This window comes from Acinonyx jubatus, chromosome A2, assembly GCF_027475565.1.
Source record: "Acinonyx jubatus isolate Ajub_Pintada_27869175 chromosome A2, VMU_Ajub_asm_v1.0, whole genome shotgun sequence".
NCBI classification, from domain to species: domain Eukaryota; kingdom Metazoa; phylum Chordata; class Mammalia; order Carnivora; family Felidae; genus Acinonyx; species Acinonyx jubatus.
The window spans coordinates 165,560,196-165,581,001 of NC_069383.1; the positions used below are offsets into that span (position 1 = coordinate 165,560,196).

The 20,806-nt window shown below is 58.2% G+C and overlaps 2 protein-coding genes across 6 annotated transcripts in view; both read left to right on the forward strand.

Annotated features, from left to right (window-relative positions):
• The first annotated feature begins 449 nt into the window (after window positions 1-449).
• On the forward strand, window positions 450-7,725 carry ODF3L2 (outer dense fiber of sperm tails 3 like 2). 2 transcript variants are annotated; one of them, XM_015075731.3, is made up of 4 exons: window positions 450-1,196; window positions 2,591-2,698; window positions 4,470-4,583; window positions 6,727-7,725. In XM_015075731.3, the coding sequence occupies exons 1-4, from the start codon at window positions 1,094-1,096 to the stop codon at window positions 7,209-7,211; spliced, it is 810 nt and encodes a 269-aa protein (XP_014931217.1). In that variant the 5' UTR covers window positions 450-1,093; the 3' UTR covers window positions 7,212-7,725. The 2 variants fall into 2 exon arrangements, with proteins under 2 accessions (XP_014931217.1, XP_026905129.2); XM_027049328.2 differs by lacking the exon at window positions 450-1,196 and having other exon boundaries at window positions 2,441-2,698; window positions 4,481-4,583.
• A 2,099-nt stretch (window positions 7,726-9,824) lies between these two features.
• Window positions 9,825-20,806, forward strand: part of SHC2 (SHC adaptor protein 2) — a 30,667-nt gene continuing 19,685 nt past the window's right edge. For 2 of the 4 annotated variants that reach the window (XR_008297387.1, XM_053220273.1), the window contains exon 1: window positions 9,831-10,362. Coding sequence is in view for 3 of the 4 variants with exons in the window: in XM_053220273.1 (XP_053076248.1) it covers window positions 9,898-10,362 (465 nt within the window). In the remaining variant the exon portion in view is untranslated. Of the gene's footprint in view, window positions 10,363-20,806 lie in introns of all 4 variants that reach the window. The other 2 variants (XM_053220275.1, XM_053220274.1) reach the window with 2 other exon arrangements.

The window sequence follows — 20,806 nt, forward strand, 5'->3', positions numbered from 1 at the left end:
GAGATGCTGAGATAATTAAACAACACGAGGCACATGAAGTGCCTGAGCACATGGGAATTTTCTGGTGGCCTCACACAGACCATGCTATCCCTTCAATGTGTGGGGTCTGTAGTAATGTCTCTCTTCCATTTTTTAAAATAGTTTCTTTATTTTGAGAGAGAGCACGTGTGGGTGCACACATATGCGGGGGTGGGGGAGGGGCAGAGAGAGAGGGAGACACAGAGTCTGAGGCAGGCTCCAGGCTCTGAGCTGTCAGCGCAGATCCCGACACGGGGCTCGAATCCACAAACCGCGAGATCATGACCTGAGTCGAAGTCTAACACTCAACCAACTGAGCGCCTAGGCGGCCCTGTTTTCTAGCACATTTGACGCCTTCTTATATACTATGTGCTTATGTATTAGGTTATTGTCTGTTTCCTTTGTCCTCTCCTGAGAACACTACCTTCTTGTCTGTGTATTCCTGTTGTATCGCCTCCAACCCAAACAGAACCTGTATGCAGTAGGTGCTCAATAGGTGCTTATTGGATGAAGGCAAGAAGGAAGGAAGAATGCAGGCAGGCTTCTCGGCCTAAAGTTGCAACCCCCAGAGTGGTAAACTCACTGTACGACCTTGGGCTGCGTCTCAGTTTCCCCAGCTGTAGAAATGGGGCCACACCGCCCATGACCTCACCAGTCCCTTCTGCTACATGGCTGTAGGTGTTGTGTTTGTGGCTCTGGCTCCCTGGAGCCTTCTCTGGCCCCGGCTGCCCAGCTTGGCGGCTCCCCGGGGACCTGCTCTGCTGACACCGGATTCTTCCCTGGACCATCCAGCCACCGGGCCGACACTTGATCCTGGCCTCACTTCCAGGCCAACGTCCGCCGACCAGCCTGCTAGGGCCGGGGCCCCAAGACTCTGTGCTGCGGGACAAGGGACTGTCTGTGCCGTCCCCAGGGGGGTGTGGTGAGGCTGGGGCTCTGCCGACACCAGCACAGTCTGCAAGGACTGAGGACAGTACCTGACCTGCGGCCCGGAGCCGCTGCGGCTGAGGAGAAAACACCAGGCGCAGGACCTGCCCGGCCCCTGTGCCTCGTGCAGCCACCTCCCCTGCTCACCATGGGGACCCTTAGCTGCAACCCTGCTCCACGGCTGACCGCTGAGTGCCAGAGTGTTCAGACCGGCTTGAGGAAGTCCTGTGGGACGGCCACCTCGGAGAACGGTACGCACCAACTGTGGGGGAGGGAGGCCATGGTGGTGGGATCTCGTCCTCTATTCTCCCCAGCTGTGCTGGGGCTTCTAGAATATTCTGGGAGCCACCTGGAGGGGGGAGGCTCTGATGACTCCCTGCTCCTCCCCAAACCTCAGTTTCCCTCCCAGCAGAATGGGTGTGAACATAGCATTTCTGTCGGCTCTTGTGCAGTCTTCCACCCAGCAAGGACTGAGCATTTTCTGGGCCAGGCACCCTTGCAGGTGCTGATGCTACAGCAGTGACAGAGCAGCAAAGGTCTGTGGGGGAGACACACACAAGGCAAAACCAATAAGCAGAATTTATGGCATATTAGTGATAAGTGCCTTCAACAATGTAGAGCAGCAAGGAGAGAACGGGCGGGTGTGGAGGCTTGAGGCCTGGACACTCCGCAGGGGCCACGGGCATCCTGGTTCTGACGCTGTGCATTCTCAGTGAGGGTCGAGGCCCCTGCCTCATTTATCTGTGTGTAGCAAGACAGCAGGAGTTAAGCTCTGTGGCCCTGACATTCTTGCTGAGGACACCAAGCACTGCAGTTGTGGTGGGGTGTCTCTGTCGGGGCCTCAGTTTCCCCAACATGACAGTGTACCTCTGTCTGGGCCTCAGTTTCCCCCACGTGACAGTATATCCCCGTGTCTGGGCCTCAGTCTCCCCACGTGACAGTGTATCTCTGTCTGGGCCTCAGTTTCCCCACGTGACAGTATATCCCCGTGTCTGGGCCTCAGTCTCCCCACGTGACAGCGTATCCCCGTGTCTGGGCCTCAGTTTCCCCACGTGGCAGTGTATCTCCGTGTCTGGGCCTCAGTTTCCCCGATGTGAGAGTGTATCCCCGTGTCTGGGCCTCAGTTTCCCCACGTGACAGTGTATCTCCGTGTCTGGGCCTCAGTTTCCCCACATGACAGTGTATCCCGGTGTCTGGGCCTCAGTTTCCCCACGTGACAGTGTATCCCCGTGTCTGGGCCTCAGTTTCCCCACGTGACAGTGTATCTCCGTGTCTGGGCCTCAGTTTCCCCATGTGACAGCGTATCCCCGTGTCTGGGCCTCAGTTTCCCCACGTGACAGTGTATCTCCGTGTCTGGGCCTCAGTTTCCCCGATGTGAGAGTGTATCCCCGTGTCTGGGCCTCAGTTTCCCCACGTGACAGCGTATCTCTGTCTGGGCCTGCAGCCCCTCCTACCTTTGACTCAGATGTGACTCACAATGCCCCTCCCTCACTTTTCCCCCTCCAGTGGGGGCAGCTCCCCCACCTCCACGTGCCACGGAGGGTGGCTGGGAGCCCAGGCGGGGGCTCAGGGGCCGGGCCCCGGGTTCTCCCCCAAGTCTCAGGGTGTCCGGCCCCAGGCCCTCACCCGAGGGCTTTGGTCGCAGGCTCCGGACCGGGCCTGTACGTCCTGCCGTCCACCGTGGGCTACGTCAACCACGACTGCACCAGGGTGGTCAGTCCCGCCTACTCACTCTTCCGGAGGCCCAGCCCAGGTAAGGCCAGCAGGGGGTGCGGGTGGGGGCGGGGGCCTCCCAAGCCCCCTGTGTCCCCTCAGGCCCCCCGAGGGAGGCAGGCAGCTTGCTGGGGGAGCCTGGAGAGGCTGCGTCCTCGTAGGCAGAAGACAGCAGGGCGTGGTGCTTAGGGCCCGAGTGTGTCTTTGGGCCGCTGCTGACCCCTGGACTTTGGACCAGCGTCCTAACCGCTCTGTGCCCTCGTCTCCTTCTCTGTGAGGAGTGGTGCCACGCTCCTCACAGAGCTGTCCTCGGGGTTAAACAAACATCCGTTACAAGTAGCTCCCACAGTCTGCGGATCTGCACTGTGCTCAGTAGAAGTGGGTGCGGAGGGGTTTCTCTGTCGGCAAGACGAGGCCCCTCACAGGCAGCTGTGGAGAGGACAGGGTGGCAATTCCTGCTGTTGGGCAGGCAGCGGGCGGTGGGGCTGGCCCCGTCAGCGGGGTCCTCGCCTCCGCGTGGTGCACCCTTCTCCCGGCTGGAATGACGGCGTCAGGGTGTGAGTGAACGTCACGGGCATCGATGCTGTTAATGTGGGTGGCCCTGGCCCCAGCACGCCGTCCACGCCTATTAGCAGTGTCACCGTCACGTTCTAGCAAGACTGTGCCCTTCATATGAATGCCCACAAATTCCATCAGCCCATTTTCTAGAGCTGCTCTGAGGTCCCAAGTGCACCTGGGTGGGGAGGGCCCTGAATGAGGACTTTGATTCACCTGGACGAAGGCACGTGGGGAGGGGGCGGCTGACATCTTCAGAATCAGCAAAAACCCCAAACCAAACTGAAACCCAACTCAGGCAACTCCAGGGGGTCCCCAGGAAGGCAAAGGAGGGAATGAGCATCACATCTATCACCAGGAAGGGTTAAGAACTTCGCCTGTGGCCCAGGGCGACCTGGGTTCCCAGGTTCTGTCCTTGTCACAGGGCACACTCTGGGGCAGAGGGACAGAGTGGGGAGTTGAGGGTGAGTGGTGGCCAGTGTAGACTTTGCTAATGTCCAGGGAAGACTTCTTGGAGGAGGAGGAGTTCCATGGAGCCCCAGGAGACAAGAGGCCCAGGAAGGACAGCCCAGGCAGAGGCCTTGATGAGGGGAGGGACGCCCTTCCTTTGTCAGCAAAGGTGCTCCCTGCGTGTGTGTGCCGCATGCACCCAGAGCCGCTAGCCAGAGTGTGTGTCCCACACGCCACACACCGATGCGCGTGCATTTATGCCCGAATGGCTTGCAAGCGGCAGTGACAGCACTGGCCCCAGTGACTGACCCCAGCAGGGAAGTGCCCTGTGCCAGGCTGCCCTCCATGGACCCTCTCAGCTTTCAATCTCCTCACTCACCCCGCCAGTGGGGAAACAGAGGCAGAGACAGGGAGATGGCCTGCCCACAGACAAAGCTCACGGAGGCCCTGCTGAGACCCCCGAGGTCTGACTCAAGGTCCCCTTAGACATGCCCCATGACAAGCCCAAGCATGCAAAGGGCCGTCCTCAGAGCCTAGTCACTCTTACTGTGGCACACTCCTGACCCACCCACCAGCTGGTTTCCTAGTCTGCGGCAGAAGAGAGGTCGAGGGGGGCACAGCTGTGATCACAAGGGCACTGATGTGCTCGTCAGACAAAGTCAAAGCAGGTACCCAGGGCCCCCAGGTCAGTGGTCTAAGGTCCCTGCTCTCCAAGATGGGGCTGGGGGTGGGGCCGACCAGGGGCACTGAGCGGGGTCGGTGGGGCCATCAGAGGTGCCATTAGGACCGGGGGCTCCTCTCCCCAGCGTCTCCACAGGACGTCAGCCCTGGGCCAGTCTACTTCTTGGACCCAAAAGTCACCCGGTTTGGCCGAAGCTGCACCCCTGCTTACTCCATGCAGGGCCGGGGCAAGTCTCGGGGTGAGTATCTGATCAATGCTTCCCCACAAGGACCCCACCCGTTCAGGCTCCCACCTCTGTCCTCTCCTTCTCCTCCCATCATCAGGTTCTTAGAACTTCAGTGTCTTTGGAATGACAAATCAAGGGACTCCGAGGAGGGGCTGGGGGCCCTGAGAGAACCTGAATGAGGAAGTGGGCCAGGGTGACAGTGACCCTGTGTACATATGGTGCCAAGAGGGCATCTGGGGCTCATCCGTGACATCAGGGGATGACAGGACACAGTGGGGACTGTGGCAAATGTGGCAATTCCCTCCACAGACTCCAAAAAACTCACTTCCACCTTAAGTGCCGAATTTAATAACCTGATTCCAGTCTCCCATCCACCCTTTCCTCTTTTGACCTATCACCCATTTGCTCATCTACTCACTGATCAATCAGTTCATCTATCCATCCATTCACTCATCTATCTACTCACCAACCTATCCATGAACCCACTGCTCATCATCCAGTCCATCTGTTGATCCACTGATCCATCCATCCATCCAACTGTCCGTCCACCCACCCACCCACCCACCCATCCATCCATCCATCCACCCACCCAGCCACCTGTCTATCCATCCATCCATCCATCCATCCATCCATCCATCCATCCATCCATCCAATTATCCTTCCGTCTGTCTATCCATCCATTCACCCACCAGCCACCCACCCTTCCTTCCATCCATCCGTCCATCCGTCCATCCATTCATCCGTCCATCCATTCATCCATCCATCCATCCACCCACCCACCCATCCATTCATCCATCCATCCACCCACCCAGCCACCTTTCCATCCATCCATGCATTGATCCATCCAATTATCCTTCCGTCTGTCCATCCATCCATTCACCCACCAGCCACCCACCCTTCCTTCCATCCATCCGTCCATCCGTCTATCCATCCATCCATCCAACCATCCTTCCATCCATCCATCCACCCACCCACCTACCCTTCCATCCATACATCCATCCACCCACCCTTCCTTCCATCCATCCAACCATCCTTCCATCCATCCATTCACCCACCAGACAGCCACCCTTCCTTCCATCCATCTGTCCGTCTGCCCGTCTGTCCATCCATCCATCCAACCATCCTTCCATCTGTCCATCCACCCACCCACCTTTCCTTCCATCCTTCCATCCATCCACCCACCAGCCACCCACCCTTCCTTCCATCCATCCGTCCATCCACCCATCCATCCACCCATCCATCCAACCATCCTTCCATCCGTCCGTCCATCCATCCATCCACCCACCCACCCACCAGACAGCCACCTTTCCTTCCATCCATTCATCCATCCATCCATCCTTCCGTCTGTCTGTCCATCCATCCATCCAACCATGAGTCCATCCATCCATCCATCCATCCACCCACCAGCCACTCACCCTTCCTTCCATCCAACCATCCATCCACCCATCTGTCCATCCTTTCATCCATCCATCTACTGATCCATCCACCATGATCTTTCCATTCACAATCCATCAACCCATTTATCATCCACCCAATCATCCATCCATCTACCCACCCACAAGTCAGCTCTTAATCCCTCTATCTATATATCCATGGATCCATTCATCTACTCATTCACTCCCCATTCAATCACTCACCTCCCATCCTTCTACTCACTCATCCAAACATGTATTAAGCTGAGGAGTTGAAGTAGATTTGACATGCCCTTGCTTTTTATGAGACCCCAGTCTGGTGATGGAGTTAGGCCTACATGGAGACCATCCCACCTCACTGTGCCCATGTCTGGAGGGGAAGATTTTGGAGGGCCCTTGGAAGGGCTGTGAGGGCCTGCCTAGGAGGAGGGAGTGGGGAAGGCTGCAGGAAGGAGGGGGCTGTGGGGCTGTCTGGAAGGGTGAGGAGCAGCCCCTGGGGGGTGGGAATGGGAAAACGGAAGGTATGCGGGGCAGAAGGTTGAGCATGGGCAAAGGCCTGGAGGCTTGAAAGACAACAGGTAGTGTGTGTGTGTGTGGGGGGGGGGGTCTGGGAAGCAGCAGAGACACCTTGGGGCTGCCTGACAAGTGCTGTGAGCTCCAGGATGTGTAGGGGCAGTGGGAGGCCATGCAAGGTCTTTGAGCAGGTGAGGACTCCTATCAACCCTCCTGCGCCATTCTCACAGGTCTGGAGGTGACACCAGGCCCAGGGGCCTACAGCCCAGAGAAGGTGGCCCCTGTGCACCAGCGGACACCCCCAGCTTTCACCCTTGGCTCCCGCCTGCGCCCACAGCTCCAGGACACCTCCACCCCTGCTCCTAACACCTATACCCTGCCCTCCCTCTGGGGTTCCCAGATATTCATTAAGCCCAGCAGCCCCAGCTACACAGTGGTGGGCCGCACGCCCCCCGCCCGTCCCCCTCAGGACCCTGCTGAGATCCCAGGCCCGGGCCAGTACGAGAGCCCCGACCCCAACACCTACCGTCAGCGCCAGCCCGCCTTCACCATGCTGGGCCGGCCCCGTGCCCCCCGGCCCCCAGAGGAGACTCCTGGCCCTGGCACCCACAGCCCTGAGCAGGTCACCATGACCAAAGCCCGGGCGCCAGCGTTCACCATGGGCATCCGCCACTCCAAACGCGCTCCCACCATGGTTGTGGACACCATGCCCTGACACCTTTGGGATTAGCATTCCCAGCTGCCCCGGGACCAACCCAGTTTACCTGTGTTGTCACACGGGGTGTGGGCAGGCCTGGCTGTGGAGAAGACACATCTTGCCTTCCTTTTTTTGAACTCTGAGGTCCTTCTAGGTCCCCTGCTTCCTTTGGTCCCTGGGGGCTGTGACCCCGTGGCTCCGTGCAGGGCGAGCTTCCTTCCAGTGCCCCAGTTTCTTCCTCCCGGTCACAGCAGGTTAAGTCAGGCCATGCAGAGAAAGGGACAGCTGCAGCCCTGCCCAGCGGCCGGCGGAGCTTTCTGTGTCCTGGAGCTCAGTGTCCACCCTGCTAGGGCCTGGGTCCCTGGCACAGTTCACGTTTCTGCTAAACTTGGGCTCTTCTCTGCTTCTCGTGGATGCACAGCCAGCTGCCTGCCCCTGGTCCCAGCCCCCAAATCAGGCTGGAAGCAGCCTGATCCCTCTCTCTCTAGCTGCTTGCCAATAAATCTCTGTGGCAGCAGAGCTGTCAGAATCACACATGTGAGCTCATTTAACCCACTGTCCATGCCAAAGCAAAGAGACTTAACTGTGCCCTTGAGATCCAGACCCCCAATTCTAAAGCCCCTGGGGCCTGGATGGAACCACAGGAGGGATCCAGGGCTGGGTAAGGCCAGAGGCAGACCCGGGCTTTGAATGGGGGAAGTCAGGGAGGCTTCTTGGAAAAGAGGACATTGAAGCTGGGTTTTGAAAGATGCATAGGACTTTAATATATTCTAATATCAGTAGGTGCCTACCGTGTTTCAGATATTTCAGACGATATGAAGATCGTCTAAGCTTCACAGCAATCGGGCGGCAGTTGATGTTCACTGAGAGAAAATGGGGCTTTGGAGAGATGGGACACTTGCCTGAGGACACACTATGAGCCCTCGTGTCCCCCTAATGCCAGGATCCGAATCCTGGCCATTGGGCTCTGTTCCTGCCATTCTTTGCTAGTGACAGGAAGGACACACAGGGGTGGTGTCATGTGACTGAGCCTCCTGTGTGAAAGCCCAGGCCTTATAAATCCTTGACCCAGGAAGACCGTAACCCAGGAGCCTGGGAGGGACAGACTGCCACCATGTCTCCCCAAGGAGGGGGTCCTGGGGCTGCACCTCAGGCTTGACACAGAAGGGTCCTGACATGCATCATGCATGACCTCTGCTCTGTCCCTTTCTCCCAGTCCAGGGATGCCAATCTTGAACACACACCCCTTTAACTGACTAGGTGGACACACACCAGGACCCCTAACACACACACACACACACACACACACACACACACACACACACACCCCTCAGGGGAACCCAGGTGCCTTCCTCACACGCATGTTCAAACTTGCACTCAATATACACTCCCACACAGTCCCATATGTATGCAGACAATAATAGACACAAACACGTCCAGACGGGGGCTCCAGACCCAGACAAACGTCCCCCCCCCCCCCCCCCCCCGGGTCCACCAGCAGACCCAGAGGCCACACCCGCTCTATGGGGGCTCATCCCGACCCTGCACAAGAGCGTCCCAGTGTGAGACACACAGGCTTGGGGCAGCATCCCCGACCCCCACCCCAATGCCGGCCAATCGGCTGCGCGTCCCTCCTCCGCTTCGCCTCCTCCTCCAAGAGCTCCGCGGCGACCGCCAGTCTGTGATCTCATTTCTCTGATTTATCGATCGGGCTCCAGACAGCCTCACCCCTCCTCCACCTGCGCGCGCGCCCCGGCCCCCTCCCATTGTTTCCCGGCAGTCAGCCCCACCCCAGCCGGGGGAGGGGAAGGAAGGTCTGTCAAGAGAGGCCAGGAGGCCTGGGGTGACCGTGGCATCCCTGATCCCCAGTACAGAAAGAATCACCCTTTCAGGTCTGGGTGGGGGACAGAGAGGTTGGGGACCGAAGGGCGGGCCCGCCTGCGAGGCTGAGGCCCACGAGTTCAGCTGGGTCGCTGCGGGACAGAGCTCCCCAGAAATGGAGGAGGAGCCCGTGACCCTCCAGCCCCGCGTCCCCGGCTTACAGCCTTGGAAAGTGAAGCCCACGGGGAAGCGGCAGAAGGGGGGCCTCGGCTTCGTCCTGAGTCCCCCCTCCCAGACCCAGCCAGCCCAATTCACACTTCCGAGTACGAGCGGCCGCTGCGTGCCCCTCTCTGGGTCTCAGCTTCCCCATCAGGACACAGGGCAGGGCGTGATTTTCAAGTACTTTGCAGCTGGAACAGCGGTTGGGGTTAGGGTTTGGGGCTTTCTCCTCTGACCGCGTCCCCACCCCTCCGCAGGCCTCAGTTTTCCCATCGGTCAAAACCGGGAGAAGACAAGTGATTTCCAAGTCTCTCCCACCTCGGTCCTTCTAGGAATTTGGACAACGGGTGGAGGGGCCACGCTGGGGTCGCTGTCCGGGTCTTGGGTTGGAAACATCGCTCCCTCGCTGGCTGGCGGATCCCAGGCAGGGTCCGTGCCCTCTGTGGGCCTCAGTTTCCCCAGCCTCCCCGCAGGCGCCGGGACGCCCAGGGCCCGGGTCCCAGGGGCGCAGCCCCCCGCGGCTGCGCGCTGGGCCGGGCGGATGACATCACCGGGCCGGGGGCGGGGAGGGAGCGGGAGGGAGCGGGAGGGAGCGGGACGGAGGGGAGGGCCTCCTCCGCGCCAGGCGCAGCGCCCGGTCGGGCTCGGTCGGGCGACCGCGGCCATGACGCAGGGTCCGGGCGGGCGCACGCCCCCCGCGCCCCCCGCGCCCCCGGAGCCCGAGGCGCCCACCACCTTCTGCGCGCTGCTGCCGCGCATGCCGCAGTGGAAGTTCGCTGCCCCCGCGGGCTTCCTGGGCCGGGGCCCCGCGGCAGCTCGGGCGGCCGGGGGAGCGGGGGCCGCCGACTCCCAGCCCGAGCCGGCCGGCCCGGCCAGCGTCCCTGCGCTGGCGGCCGCGGTCCTGGGCGCCTGCGAGCCGCGTTGCGCCGCGCCCTGTCCGCTGCCGGCGCTCAGCCGCTGCCGGGCCGCCGGCGGCAGGGGCCCGCGGGGCGCGCGGGGGGCGGCCGGGCCCGCAGACGCCAGCGCCGACGAGTGGATCCGCAAAGGCAGCTTCATCCACAAGCCGGCGCACGGCTGGCTGCACCCAGACGCCAGGGTCCTGGGGCCCGGGGTCTCCTACATCGTGCGGGTGAGTGCGCCGGCCGGGATCCCGCGGACCACACCTCCCCCGGACCCCAGCTGGGGGCGCCCCTCCCCCACTTCCCACTCTTGGACCCTCGGACCCCTCTGCCCCCTCGTCCCTCCTCTCCCTGCCACCCCGGACCCCCACCTCCAGCCGGCTCTGCGCCGGCCGCCCCCAATCGGGAGGCTCCGGGCTCGGTGTTCCCACGGCGTCACGTGGGGAGGGGCGGGGCGAGGGAGGCAGGTGGGTGGGAGACACGCATGCGCAGGGTGAACGCGCTCCCGCTCCGTTGGCGCCCGCTTGCGTAGGGTGAACGCGCTCCCTTTGGCGCCGGGAGGGGGGGGGGGGGGGTCTGCGGAGCGCGGTCGCGGGTGGTCGCGTCCTACCGCCGGAGCCCGTTCAAAGCTCTTTCTCGGACGGCGGAATCGGAACCTGCAGAGACCTTGGCCCAGGTGGGGGGCCCGGGGAAGGGGTATCCGGACCCGGCCGCGCCCAGCCAGACCGCAGTGGGACTAGGGGACTCGCGCTGCGGTGTAAAGAGAGGGGCCCTCTTTTATCCTGGTGCTTTACTGGGAACCTTGCAAACGCACGGAACAGCCCCTGTGTACCTGCACCTACGACGGTCAACATTTTCGCCTGTCCACTCAAAATACCTATCCTGGCGTGTAGTTTTCCTTGAAGCAGAAGGAAGTAAGCGGCCGAGTGTGACGCTTGCTGTGAGATGTCCCGCACGCGTCTCCCTAGATAGCCGTCCTCCTGCACACGTACAGCTCATTGTTACGTCTGGGAAATCACCAGAGATCCCGAAGTGTCATCAAACTGGTAGTCATTCACACCCCGTCAGTTGGCCTTTGGGGACCAGGAGCCTGGAAGTTAATGTGATTGCATTTGGTTATACAACCGTGTCCAGCACCTCTCCCAGGACTGGGCTGAGTAGTGTCTCCCGCTAAATTCATGTCCGTGGGGACCCGCGAATGCAGCCTTATTTAGGAATAGGGTCTTTGTAGAAGCAATCACGTTAAGATGAGGTCATCCTGGAGGGTGGCCCTAATGTAATGGTTGGTGTGTTTATGAGAAGAGGGCATAAGGACACAGACGCACAGGGAGAAGCCACGGAGGACGGAGGCAGAGGCTGGGGTGATGCAGCCACAGTCCTGGGGGCACCAAGGGTTGCCGCTCGCCACCACCGGGAGCTGGAGGAGGCAGGAAGGACCCTCCCCTGGAGCCTGCAGACGGAGTGCGGCCCTGCCTCCACCTTGTTTTCAGACTTCTGGGCCTCCAGAACTGGGAGCATGTATGTTTCTGTTGTTGTAAGCGGCCCAGTTTGTGGTACTTTGATAGGGCCGGCCCCAGCAGAGGACTGTGCCCCTGATAGGGTGGACGTTCTGGATGTCCCAGACACTCCCTCCACGTGGGGTCCAGGTGTGTGACATCACATCCCAGGGGGCCTGTTAGATGTGTAGAGCCTCAGGCCCAACGTGCAGTTGTTGAGGCTGTGGACCGCCCCACATTCTGGATCTCTTTTCTCACGGCGTCTTTTAACTGGGTTCTTTGCCCTTTCCCTCCCTGAGTCCTGGCAGTGGGTCCACAGGCTTGACTGGATTCAGAAGTGGCTTTGTAGCAAGAGTGTCTCGTGGGTAGTGCTGCGGACTTGACAGGGGAGCTGTGTCTGCCCACTGGCTGTGAGGGCAGGCGTGTAGGATGTTCAGAGTTCAGATGCTTGCGTTGTGGGGTGTGGGGTGTTGGGTTCTTCCAATGATCATGACATTTTTGTCAATGCTGCAGGTATTTAATGCATGCCCACCCTGCCAGGCACTGACAATCTGGTCGGAAATGGGGAAGATCTGGTGCCTGCCCTTACAGGGCTTAGGTTCTAGAGGGAGACACTGACAGTAACTAACCAAGAGAACACATAAATGGAAGGTGCAGGCAGGTGCTAAATTACGATGCAGGAACGAAAGTACCAGAGTGAGAGACTGGGTGGTCACCTCAGCAGGGGCATTAAGGAGAAGGCATCTCTCGGCAGATGACATTTAAACTGAGACCTGAAGCTGTGAGGCCCCAGACACGAAATGACTTGGGAAAGAGAGTTCCAGGCAGGGGCAAAGCAAGTGCAAAGGCCCAGTGGCAGGGAATGAGTTTGGCGTGTTTGGGTAACAGCAGGAGACCTACATGGAGCTTAGAGGAGGAGAGATAAGAGATTTGCTGGCAAGTTTGGCTGTAGATGGTTTTAAGCAGGGGTCGCAGGGTGGAGTTGGGGGTTTGAAAGGGTCTTTCTGGTGGCGCTATGGAAACGGGGTGGGAGTGGGGGCTGGAAGGGCAGCAGAGAGACCCAGGAGGGGGTGAGGGGAGAAGACCTGGACCCGGGCAACGTGAGGGTAGAGAGAGGTGGGGACAGGGTCTGTGTTGGAGATGCAGCCCAGAGGGGTCTCCGACTGACAGATGAAGGGCCCTGACCCTGGCCCGTCGGAGGGCCCCGTGGGGTCCGAAACAGCCTCGGCCCCCCGCTGTGTTTGCCTGGGAGCCTCTCTCCGCGCCTACGTCACAGAGCCAAGTAGCGCCTTTTGGTTTACAGAACGGCATGAGGTTAAGGCAGGGGGCAGGCATCCCTCAGGTCACACCGGGATTGGCTGGTCTGAGCAGGACTCTTTCACACTAGGACCCTGGGACTGCAGAAGAGGATGTATGGTTCCCATTTTGTAAGTTGGGAAACTGAGGCACAGCGCGGCAGAGCGTGTCCACAGATGCGGAGTGAAAATCCAGTACCAGACCTGGAACTAAGGTCCCTCCCACAGAGCCTGAACTCGCCCGTCTGTCAGATACTAGGGCAGTTGACAGATTGACAACCCCAGAGACATCCCGTCCTGGGACCTACAGATGTGTCCCCTCACACAGCAGAGGGGACCTTGTCCGGGCCCCTGAGGCAGGGTGACCCTGGGTGCCCTGGGGGCCCGGCGTCCTCACGAGAGGGAGGCAGAGAGCCGGGCGGACCCCGCGCTGCTGGCCGTGAGGATGAGGAGGGGCGGCGGGCCCAGGATGTGGCGCCTCTGGCAGCCGGAAAAGGGGGACACGGGGCTCCCTGGGGCCCCCGGGGAACCGGCCCTGCCCACGCCCGGGTGTTGGCCAGGAGGCCCGGGTCCGACTCCTGACTCCAGAACTATAAGGGGATAAGTTTATGTTAAATTTGTAGTCTTTTATTGTAGCGGCAAGAAGAAGCTAGTATTTCAGTCGGCTCACGTCCCTGACGTCACAGAACCGTCACAAAAGCCTAGAAGGATTCCTGTTTGAGATGAGAAGGCCCAGCCCCGGAGAGCAGAGATGGGAACGTGGCATCTGAGTTCCAGGTGCACCGTGTTCAGTGCTGTGTGTAGATCGGGGGGGATTACCCTCACAACTCTGAGGGTTCCCACCCATTTTATACATCAGGAAGCCGAGGCATGGCGACGTCCAGGAACCTACCAGGAGCGCTGTCCTGGTGAGGGTCCTGGCAGCTGCGATGCCTTCAGCTGTGTCACCACACCCTGACTCAGGGCTTGGAGGTAAAAGATGTCGATTGTCGTATGTGAGAAGAGACCCCGGGTGGACGGCGCTGCGCTTACCTCAGCAGCTTGGTGACCTCATCATGGATTCAGGCTCTTCTCTTGTGTTGGGGTGAATGGTGTCCCCGTGTTCAGGTCAACCTGGAACCTCAGAACACGGTCTTGTTTGGAAGTAGGGTCTTTGCAGATGTATGACCCGAGGATGAGGCCATGCTGGAGGAGGGTGGGCCCTGAATCGGTGACCGGTGTCCTTGTGAGCCGCGTGAGGGCCGGAGAAGGAGGCCACACAAGGGAGGCAGAGATTGGAGTGACCTGGCTACACCAGGAGCTGGACAGCAGCAAGGACCCTCCCCGGAGCCCCCGGAGGGAAGCACTCTGCACCACTTGGATGTCAGGCCTCTGGTCTCCAGACTCTGAGGGCACGTGCTTCTGTTGTTTCAGGCCGCCCAGTCTGTGGTGCCCTGTTACGGCCTCCCCAGGAGACCTCCCCAGGGGGTCCCTAGAGGAGAGACAGAGAGTAGACGCTGGGAGCCAGGGGTGCGGCAGGGGGCTGGGAGTCAGTGCTTCACGGGACAGGGTCTCAGTCTGGGGAGACGGAAAGTTCTGGAGACAGGTGGCGGGGGCGGCTGCGCGACAGTGTGAGTGCGCTCGATGCTGTTGAGCTGTGCGCTTAGAGACGGTTACGGTGAGGGGCGCCGGGCTGGCTTGGTGGAGCATGCGACTCTTGATCTTGGGGCTGTGAGATCGAGCCCCACATTGAGTGTGGAGATTACTTAAAAATAAAATCTTTAAAGAAAAAGAAACGGTTAAGGTGGCAAATCTTATGTGTTTTCTACCACAGGAAGTGAACAGAAGTTGCCTCCCATGGCTTGGGTTATGATTGAGACGAGTTAAGATTGGAGGCACGGTGGTCACACAGGGTTTCCCACATACACGAGAGCCTGCAGGCCATTCTGAAGTCCCTGGGGACCTAGGGCGGTTGGCATCAATGGGAGACTTCCCGTGTTAGGAGCAGGGCGCCCCCGCTTTCTGAAGAGCTCACACTGGTCGTCTTGCAGGCCGTCCCTGGGTCTGTGTCTGACTGGTGTTTGCTCACGATTGGGCTCAGGTTGTGCGTTCTGGGCGAGCAGCACAGAGCTGTGTCTTCCCCACTGAGCAAAGCAGGAGGCAGGGACGGGTGCCAGTCCCGATACCGGTTCTGGAAACTTGGATCGCTTGGTGTACTGGTACGAATGGCGTTCCCCCAAATTCGTGTCTGCCAGAGCCTTAGAATGTGACTTTCTTTGGAAATAGGGTCTTTGCAGACGTAATCTAGTTTAGATGACAGGATGCCATAAATCTACACGGCCAGTGTCCTAAAAGGAGAGAAGTTGGACACAGACACACATGTGACGACAGGGGCAGAGACTGGAGTGTGCCTGGCAGCCGAGGACATCCGGCCACCCCCGTCAGAAGCTGGAGGATGCAAAGCATCAGCTCCCCTGGAGCCCTCAGCTGCAGTGTGGCCCTGCCCACGCTTTGGGTTTGGATGTTTGGCCTCCAGAACTGAGAGAAAATAAATTCCTGTTGTCCTAAGCTGTCCGGATTGTGGTGCTTTGTTACGGTGGCCCCAGGACACGGACACACCGTCACGCTGGTGAATTTATTTCCTTTGTAATTAGTAAGTGTCTGCGGGGAGTGTGTGTGTGTGTGTGTTTGTTTTTTTTTTTTTAATCCGACCTTTAAAACTTAAGGGTGACAAGCATAAAGCGTGTGAGGGCGTGTCAAGCTCATCGTGTCTGCTTGGGCACCTGTAGTGCAGCAACACCAAATCAGATGTGCCCGCGAGTCCCCCCAGGGGCCTGCAGCCTCCCACCCCCACCACCATAGTTTGGTTTTGTCTGTTCTAGAACCTTTCTGGGGAGGGGGGTTGAGAGGCTGTGCAGACAGCCTGGTTCCCAACACGCTCCCACTGATTTGTCGTAGCAGAAATCGACAGTTCTTGCCTGGATGGACGCTTCCCGTTCCGGTAATGATGTTTACTTCAGTGGCCGTTAGGAAAACACTGTTGCGCATCAAACCGGAGTCTGATGGTGCAAAAGGCGGTCTCCTCTCTTCCTCATATAAGCTAAAAAAAAAAAAAAAAGATATAATTCAGTACCATAAAATGTGCCCGCTTAAATTGTACAGTTCAGATTTTTAGTACATTTATACAGTTGTGAAACCCTCACCATGATCTAACCCTAGGACATTCCTCACCCTGAAAGGAAGCCCTGTCCCCATTAGCATTCACCCTCACTCCCCTTCCCCTCCCCCGGCCCCCACGAGCCCCCCTCCCGTCCGTGGATGAGCCTGTTCTGGACGTTTCACACACGCGGACTCACACCCCGTGTGGCCTCTCGTGTCGGGTTCCCTCCCTGAGCGTCCCGTGTTCGGGTCCGTCCGCGGGGCGGCGGGGGCGGGCGCCTCACTCCTGCTCGCGGCCGAGGGACGTGCGTGTGCTCGGGGGACGCGTCGTATCGATTTGTTCAAACATTGATGAAAATTTGAGTCATTTCCTGCCATTTCCTTGAAAAATAAACCCAGTTATGTTTATAATTGGAATTTATTTAAAATGAAATGTTAAGTGAACAATAGTATGAGCCGTGTGGCACGACTTGAGGAGGTAGATGAGGGCGGTGGGAGCTTGGCCCCGTCCCCTTCTGGGCCTCAGTTCCCCCACTGGTAAATCACCCCTTCCCTGTGGCGTCCTGGGGTGGGCTCTGGGCTGCCCTGGTTTTGCAGGTGCACAGGAGCAGGTGGGACGCAGGGCCATTCAGGGGTGTCCTGACCTTCCGTGTTAGTGTCCTGGGGCGGCTGCAACACATTAGCACAAACGAGGCAGCTTAAAACACAAGAGTGTTCTCTCCTGGTCCCGGGGCTCGGGGTCTGAGACCCAGCCGGGCAGGCTGGTTGCTTCTGAGGCCCGGAGGGAAGCACCTGTCCCGGCTCTCCCGGATTCTGGAGGTGCCGGCCTCTCGAATTCTCCACACTCCACCTCCAGCCTCACACACCTCCCTCTGCCTGTGTCTTACTGGGACACTTGTCTTGGATTTGGGGCCCATCCCATCCACAGGCTCCAGGGGTGAGCACGTGTGTCCACCTTCAGGGGGCCAGCCTCCAACACACCACGGCTGACGTTCGGTGAGTTTGGGCTTCTAGGACAGAGGTCACACTCGCTGGCAGACCCAAGGCTGAATTTGACCTCGGATCTTCTCCCACGGCCTTGTCTTTATGTTTGTTTTAATGTGTATTTATTTTTTGAGAGAAGGGGGCACAGGACGAGTGGGGCAGGGGCAGAGAGAGAGGGAGACACAGAATCTGAAGCAGGCTCCGGGCTCTGAGCTGTGAGCATGGGCCTGACCCTGACCTCGAACTCATGACCTGTAAGATCATGACCTGGGCCGAAGTCAGAGGCTTAGCCCCCCAGGCACCCCTGAATTTTTACTTTTAAAGAGAAGGCAGTGGGAAGGGGCACCTGGGGGTTCAGTCAGTTAAGTGTCCGACTTCAGCTCAGCTCACGATCTCCTGGTCCGTGAGTGTGAGCCCCGCGTCGGGCTCTGTGCTCACAGCTCAGAGCCTGGCGCCTGCTCTGGCTCCAAAGTCTTGGATTTCTTGTCTCTTTAAAGAAGACTCAGGTGTCTGGCAGCACTGGGCCCTCTGGCTATGGAATATGCAGTTTAGCCCAGTCCCCACTCCTTCCTGTTGTGCAGTGGGGAGACTCCAGAGCCTAAGGGCATGGGTTCAAACCCCGCATCTGCACCTACCAGCTTATGACTTTTACTGAGCCTCATTGGGCCTCTGTTTCCTGAGAGTGGCCATTCCACCTAACAGTGGTCATTCCAGCACGGGGACGTGAGTGCTGTCATTAAGAGAAGTAATGTGTGCAGCATGCTTGTGTGATAAGTGGGTTGTGATCCATCAGTGTGGGGGGCTCACCTCTCTGCTGGCCTCGCCCGCCTGGCCCTGTAGGGATCTGTCCCAGGGTGGCCCCTTAGTATCCCCTCTTGTGTGAGCTCCCCCTTCCCTTCATCTAAGGAAGGGCCGGGGGCACACTGGAGGACTTCAGCCTCACAGCTAGGGAGGGCTGGCATGAATTAGGTGAGTCTAGGGAATGAGGTGGTATGGGAATCAGAACCTGGGCCTAGAACACCGAAACCCACCAAAGCTGTCCTCTCAGTGTGCAGATCCACTCCTCGGAGCAGCGACCACAGCAAATTCCCTTTGAGGTCCCCTGTGTGTAACACATGCCTGGCATATAGGCCGTGCCCATCCATCTGTCCATCTGTCCATCTGTCCATCGGTCTACCTGTTCATCCATCCATCCATCAGCCATCCAGCCAGCCAGCCAGCCAGCCGGCCATCTTCCCTTCCACCCATCCATTATCCATTTGTTCACTCATCCATCCATCTGTCCATCCGTCACCCTTTCATGCATCCATCCACCATCCATCCATCACCCACCCATCCATCCATCCATCCATCCATCCACCCAAGAGAAGGTGAAACAGATCTGTTCACTTCCCTACTTAAAACTCTCCCATGCCTCCCCAGCTTGCCCAGCATGAAACCCAGACCTTCAGCATAGCCCCAGGGCTCTGCAGCCTTCTTGCCCAGATCCTGCTATCCTACTTAGCTCTTTGTGCTCTGCTCTAGCTACACTGGAGTGAGCCTGCAGCCTCTTCAAACTTGTTCTCACGCGTGGGCCTTGTAGTGGCCATTCCCTTTGCCTGGGTCTTTGCTTGCCTTGCCCCTTGTCTTCTGGTCACTACCTCAGGTAGCAGTCGCTGTGTAGCAAATCATCCCACAGTCTAGTGCAGGACAACAAACGTTATTTTTTTGTGGTTTTGTGGGTCAGCTTGAGCCGATCTCTTCATTCCCATGGCAGCTGGCCAGTGTCAGCTGGGATGATAGGGATGGGGACGTGTCTGTTCTCACAGAGCAGGCTGGCCTAGCAGGGTCTCAGGGACCAGGGACTAGTGAGGGGACAAGCTCCAGGGCACAAGGGCCTTTTAGGCCTTGGCTGCGTCACCTTTCCTGACATGCCATTCGTGACCTGTGTCATCTTTCCTGACATACAAGGGCCTGGATAGGGGGAGGGATAGAGGGAGGGATGGGGGTGGGTAGGGACGGGGAGGGGAGGAGGGAATGGGGTGAGGGACGGCTTGTGAGCATAGTTTCAGTCTGCCAACAGCATGCAGTTTCTCCCCTGGAAACAACCACTTCACCATGCTAGAATCTGCTAGAATTACTCATCTACTCGCACTGTGTATACTCGCATGTGTGCACATCTTCCCCCTTGACCCCTTGTCCGAGGGAATCGTGACTCACCATGACCTCTATTCTGCACCTTGTTCCTGCTGTTTAATAATATACCTTGGAGATAATTTCTTGTAAGTAAACAATTCTTGTCTTTTTTTTACAAATGCATACTCTTCCATTTCAAGAACGATTTGTTTAGATTTAGCAAGCATACAGGGCCCCCAGTTAAATTTAAAGTTCCAACGAATACCAATAATTTTTGGCGTAAGTATGTCCCCTGCACTATTTGGGGCATACTTACACTAAGAAATATTCATTGTTTAGTGGGAATTCCAGTTGGCCTGCAGTCATGTATTGGATCGCACAAGCCCAAATGTGTTGTTTTAGGGTGTCTCTAATTTCTTGCTGATTTGTTCAGTTCTACAGGTCCAGCAGCAAGGGGGTGCGTGTGCAAAAGCTCTCCCTGAGGGGAGACTGAGGCAGGAGACACAGAAGAGGGCCAGGTGTAGGGAGCCAGCCCCTGGTGCCAGCACCAGGGGGGGCCCAAGGGCAAAGGGAGTGGGTAAGCGCGGATCCATGGGGGCACCAAGCACCTGTCCACCTGTCTCCCTGTAGTCCTGTGCTCGGAGCCCCGTGGAGCGGGCAGAGCGTGGGCCACCCCACACAGTGACTTGTGAACACAGTGGCAGTCCCTGGGCTGATGTATGTGTGGGCTAAAGTCCTAAAAATGGAGTTTCAAGGTCAAAATGTATGGGCATCTATGATTTTTAAAAAATTGAGGTAAAATTGACAAAATTAACATTTTATTTTATTTAAACAATTTTTAATGTTTATTTCTGAGAGGGAGAGTACAAGTGGGGGAGGGGCAGAGAGAGAGGAAGACACAGAATCTGAAGCAGGCTCCGGACTCTGAGCCTTCAGCACAGAGCCCGTCATGGGGCTCGAACTCACAAACCGCGAGATCATGGCCTGAGCTGAAGTCGGACGCTTAACTGACTGAGCCACCCAGGCACCCCGACCATTAACCATTTTAAAGTGTACAAAGTTTAATAGTATTTAGTACATTCGCAAGGTGGTGCAACCATCACCATTATCTGGTTCCAGGACATTCCGTCACCCTAGAAGAAACCTGTCCTCATTAGCCATCATCCCCTCCCCTCCCCTAACTGCTGGCACCTGCCAACCCTCTCTGTGTCTGTGGATTTACTTGTCTGGACGTTGCACAGACAGGGAATCACAGGACAGGTGCTACTGCCACGTGGCCCTCAAGATGCTGTGCCAGATGCCCCCCAGCACACAGGCACTAGCTGGAAAGAGGCTTGTGGCCCTAGTCTGGTGCCCGTTCCCCCTCCCTGGGCGCTCTGCTGACTGTTTCTACCTCCTCTGTCCCTCTGCATTGTCTCTTGGAGGTTCTGAACTACCTTTCCGTGGACATGGTGGCCTAGGCAGGAGTTAGCAAACTTTCCCTGTAAAGGGCCAGACGGTCAATGCGCTGGGTTTCACAGGCCAGATGGTTTCCTCCCAGTCTGCTTGCAGGCCCTGTGCTGGGTTCTGGGGCTATAGTAGTGACAGGAGCATCACCATCCTGGTCTTCCTGGGCTCCCACTCTAATGCAACAGGAAGGGAGAACA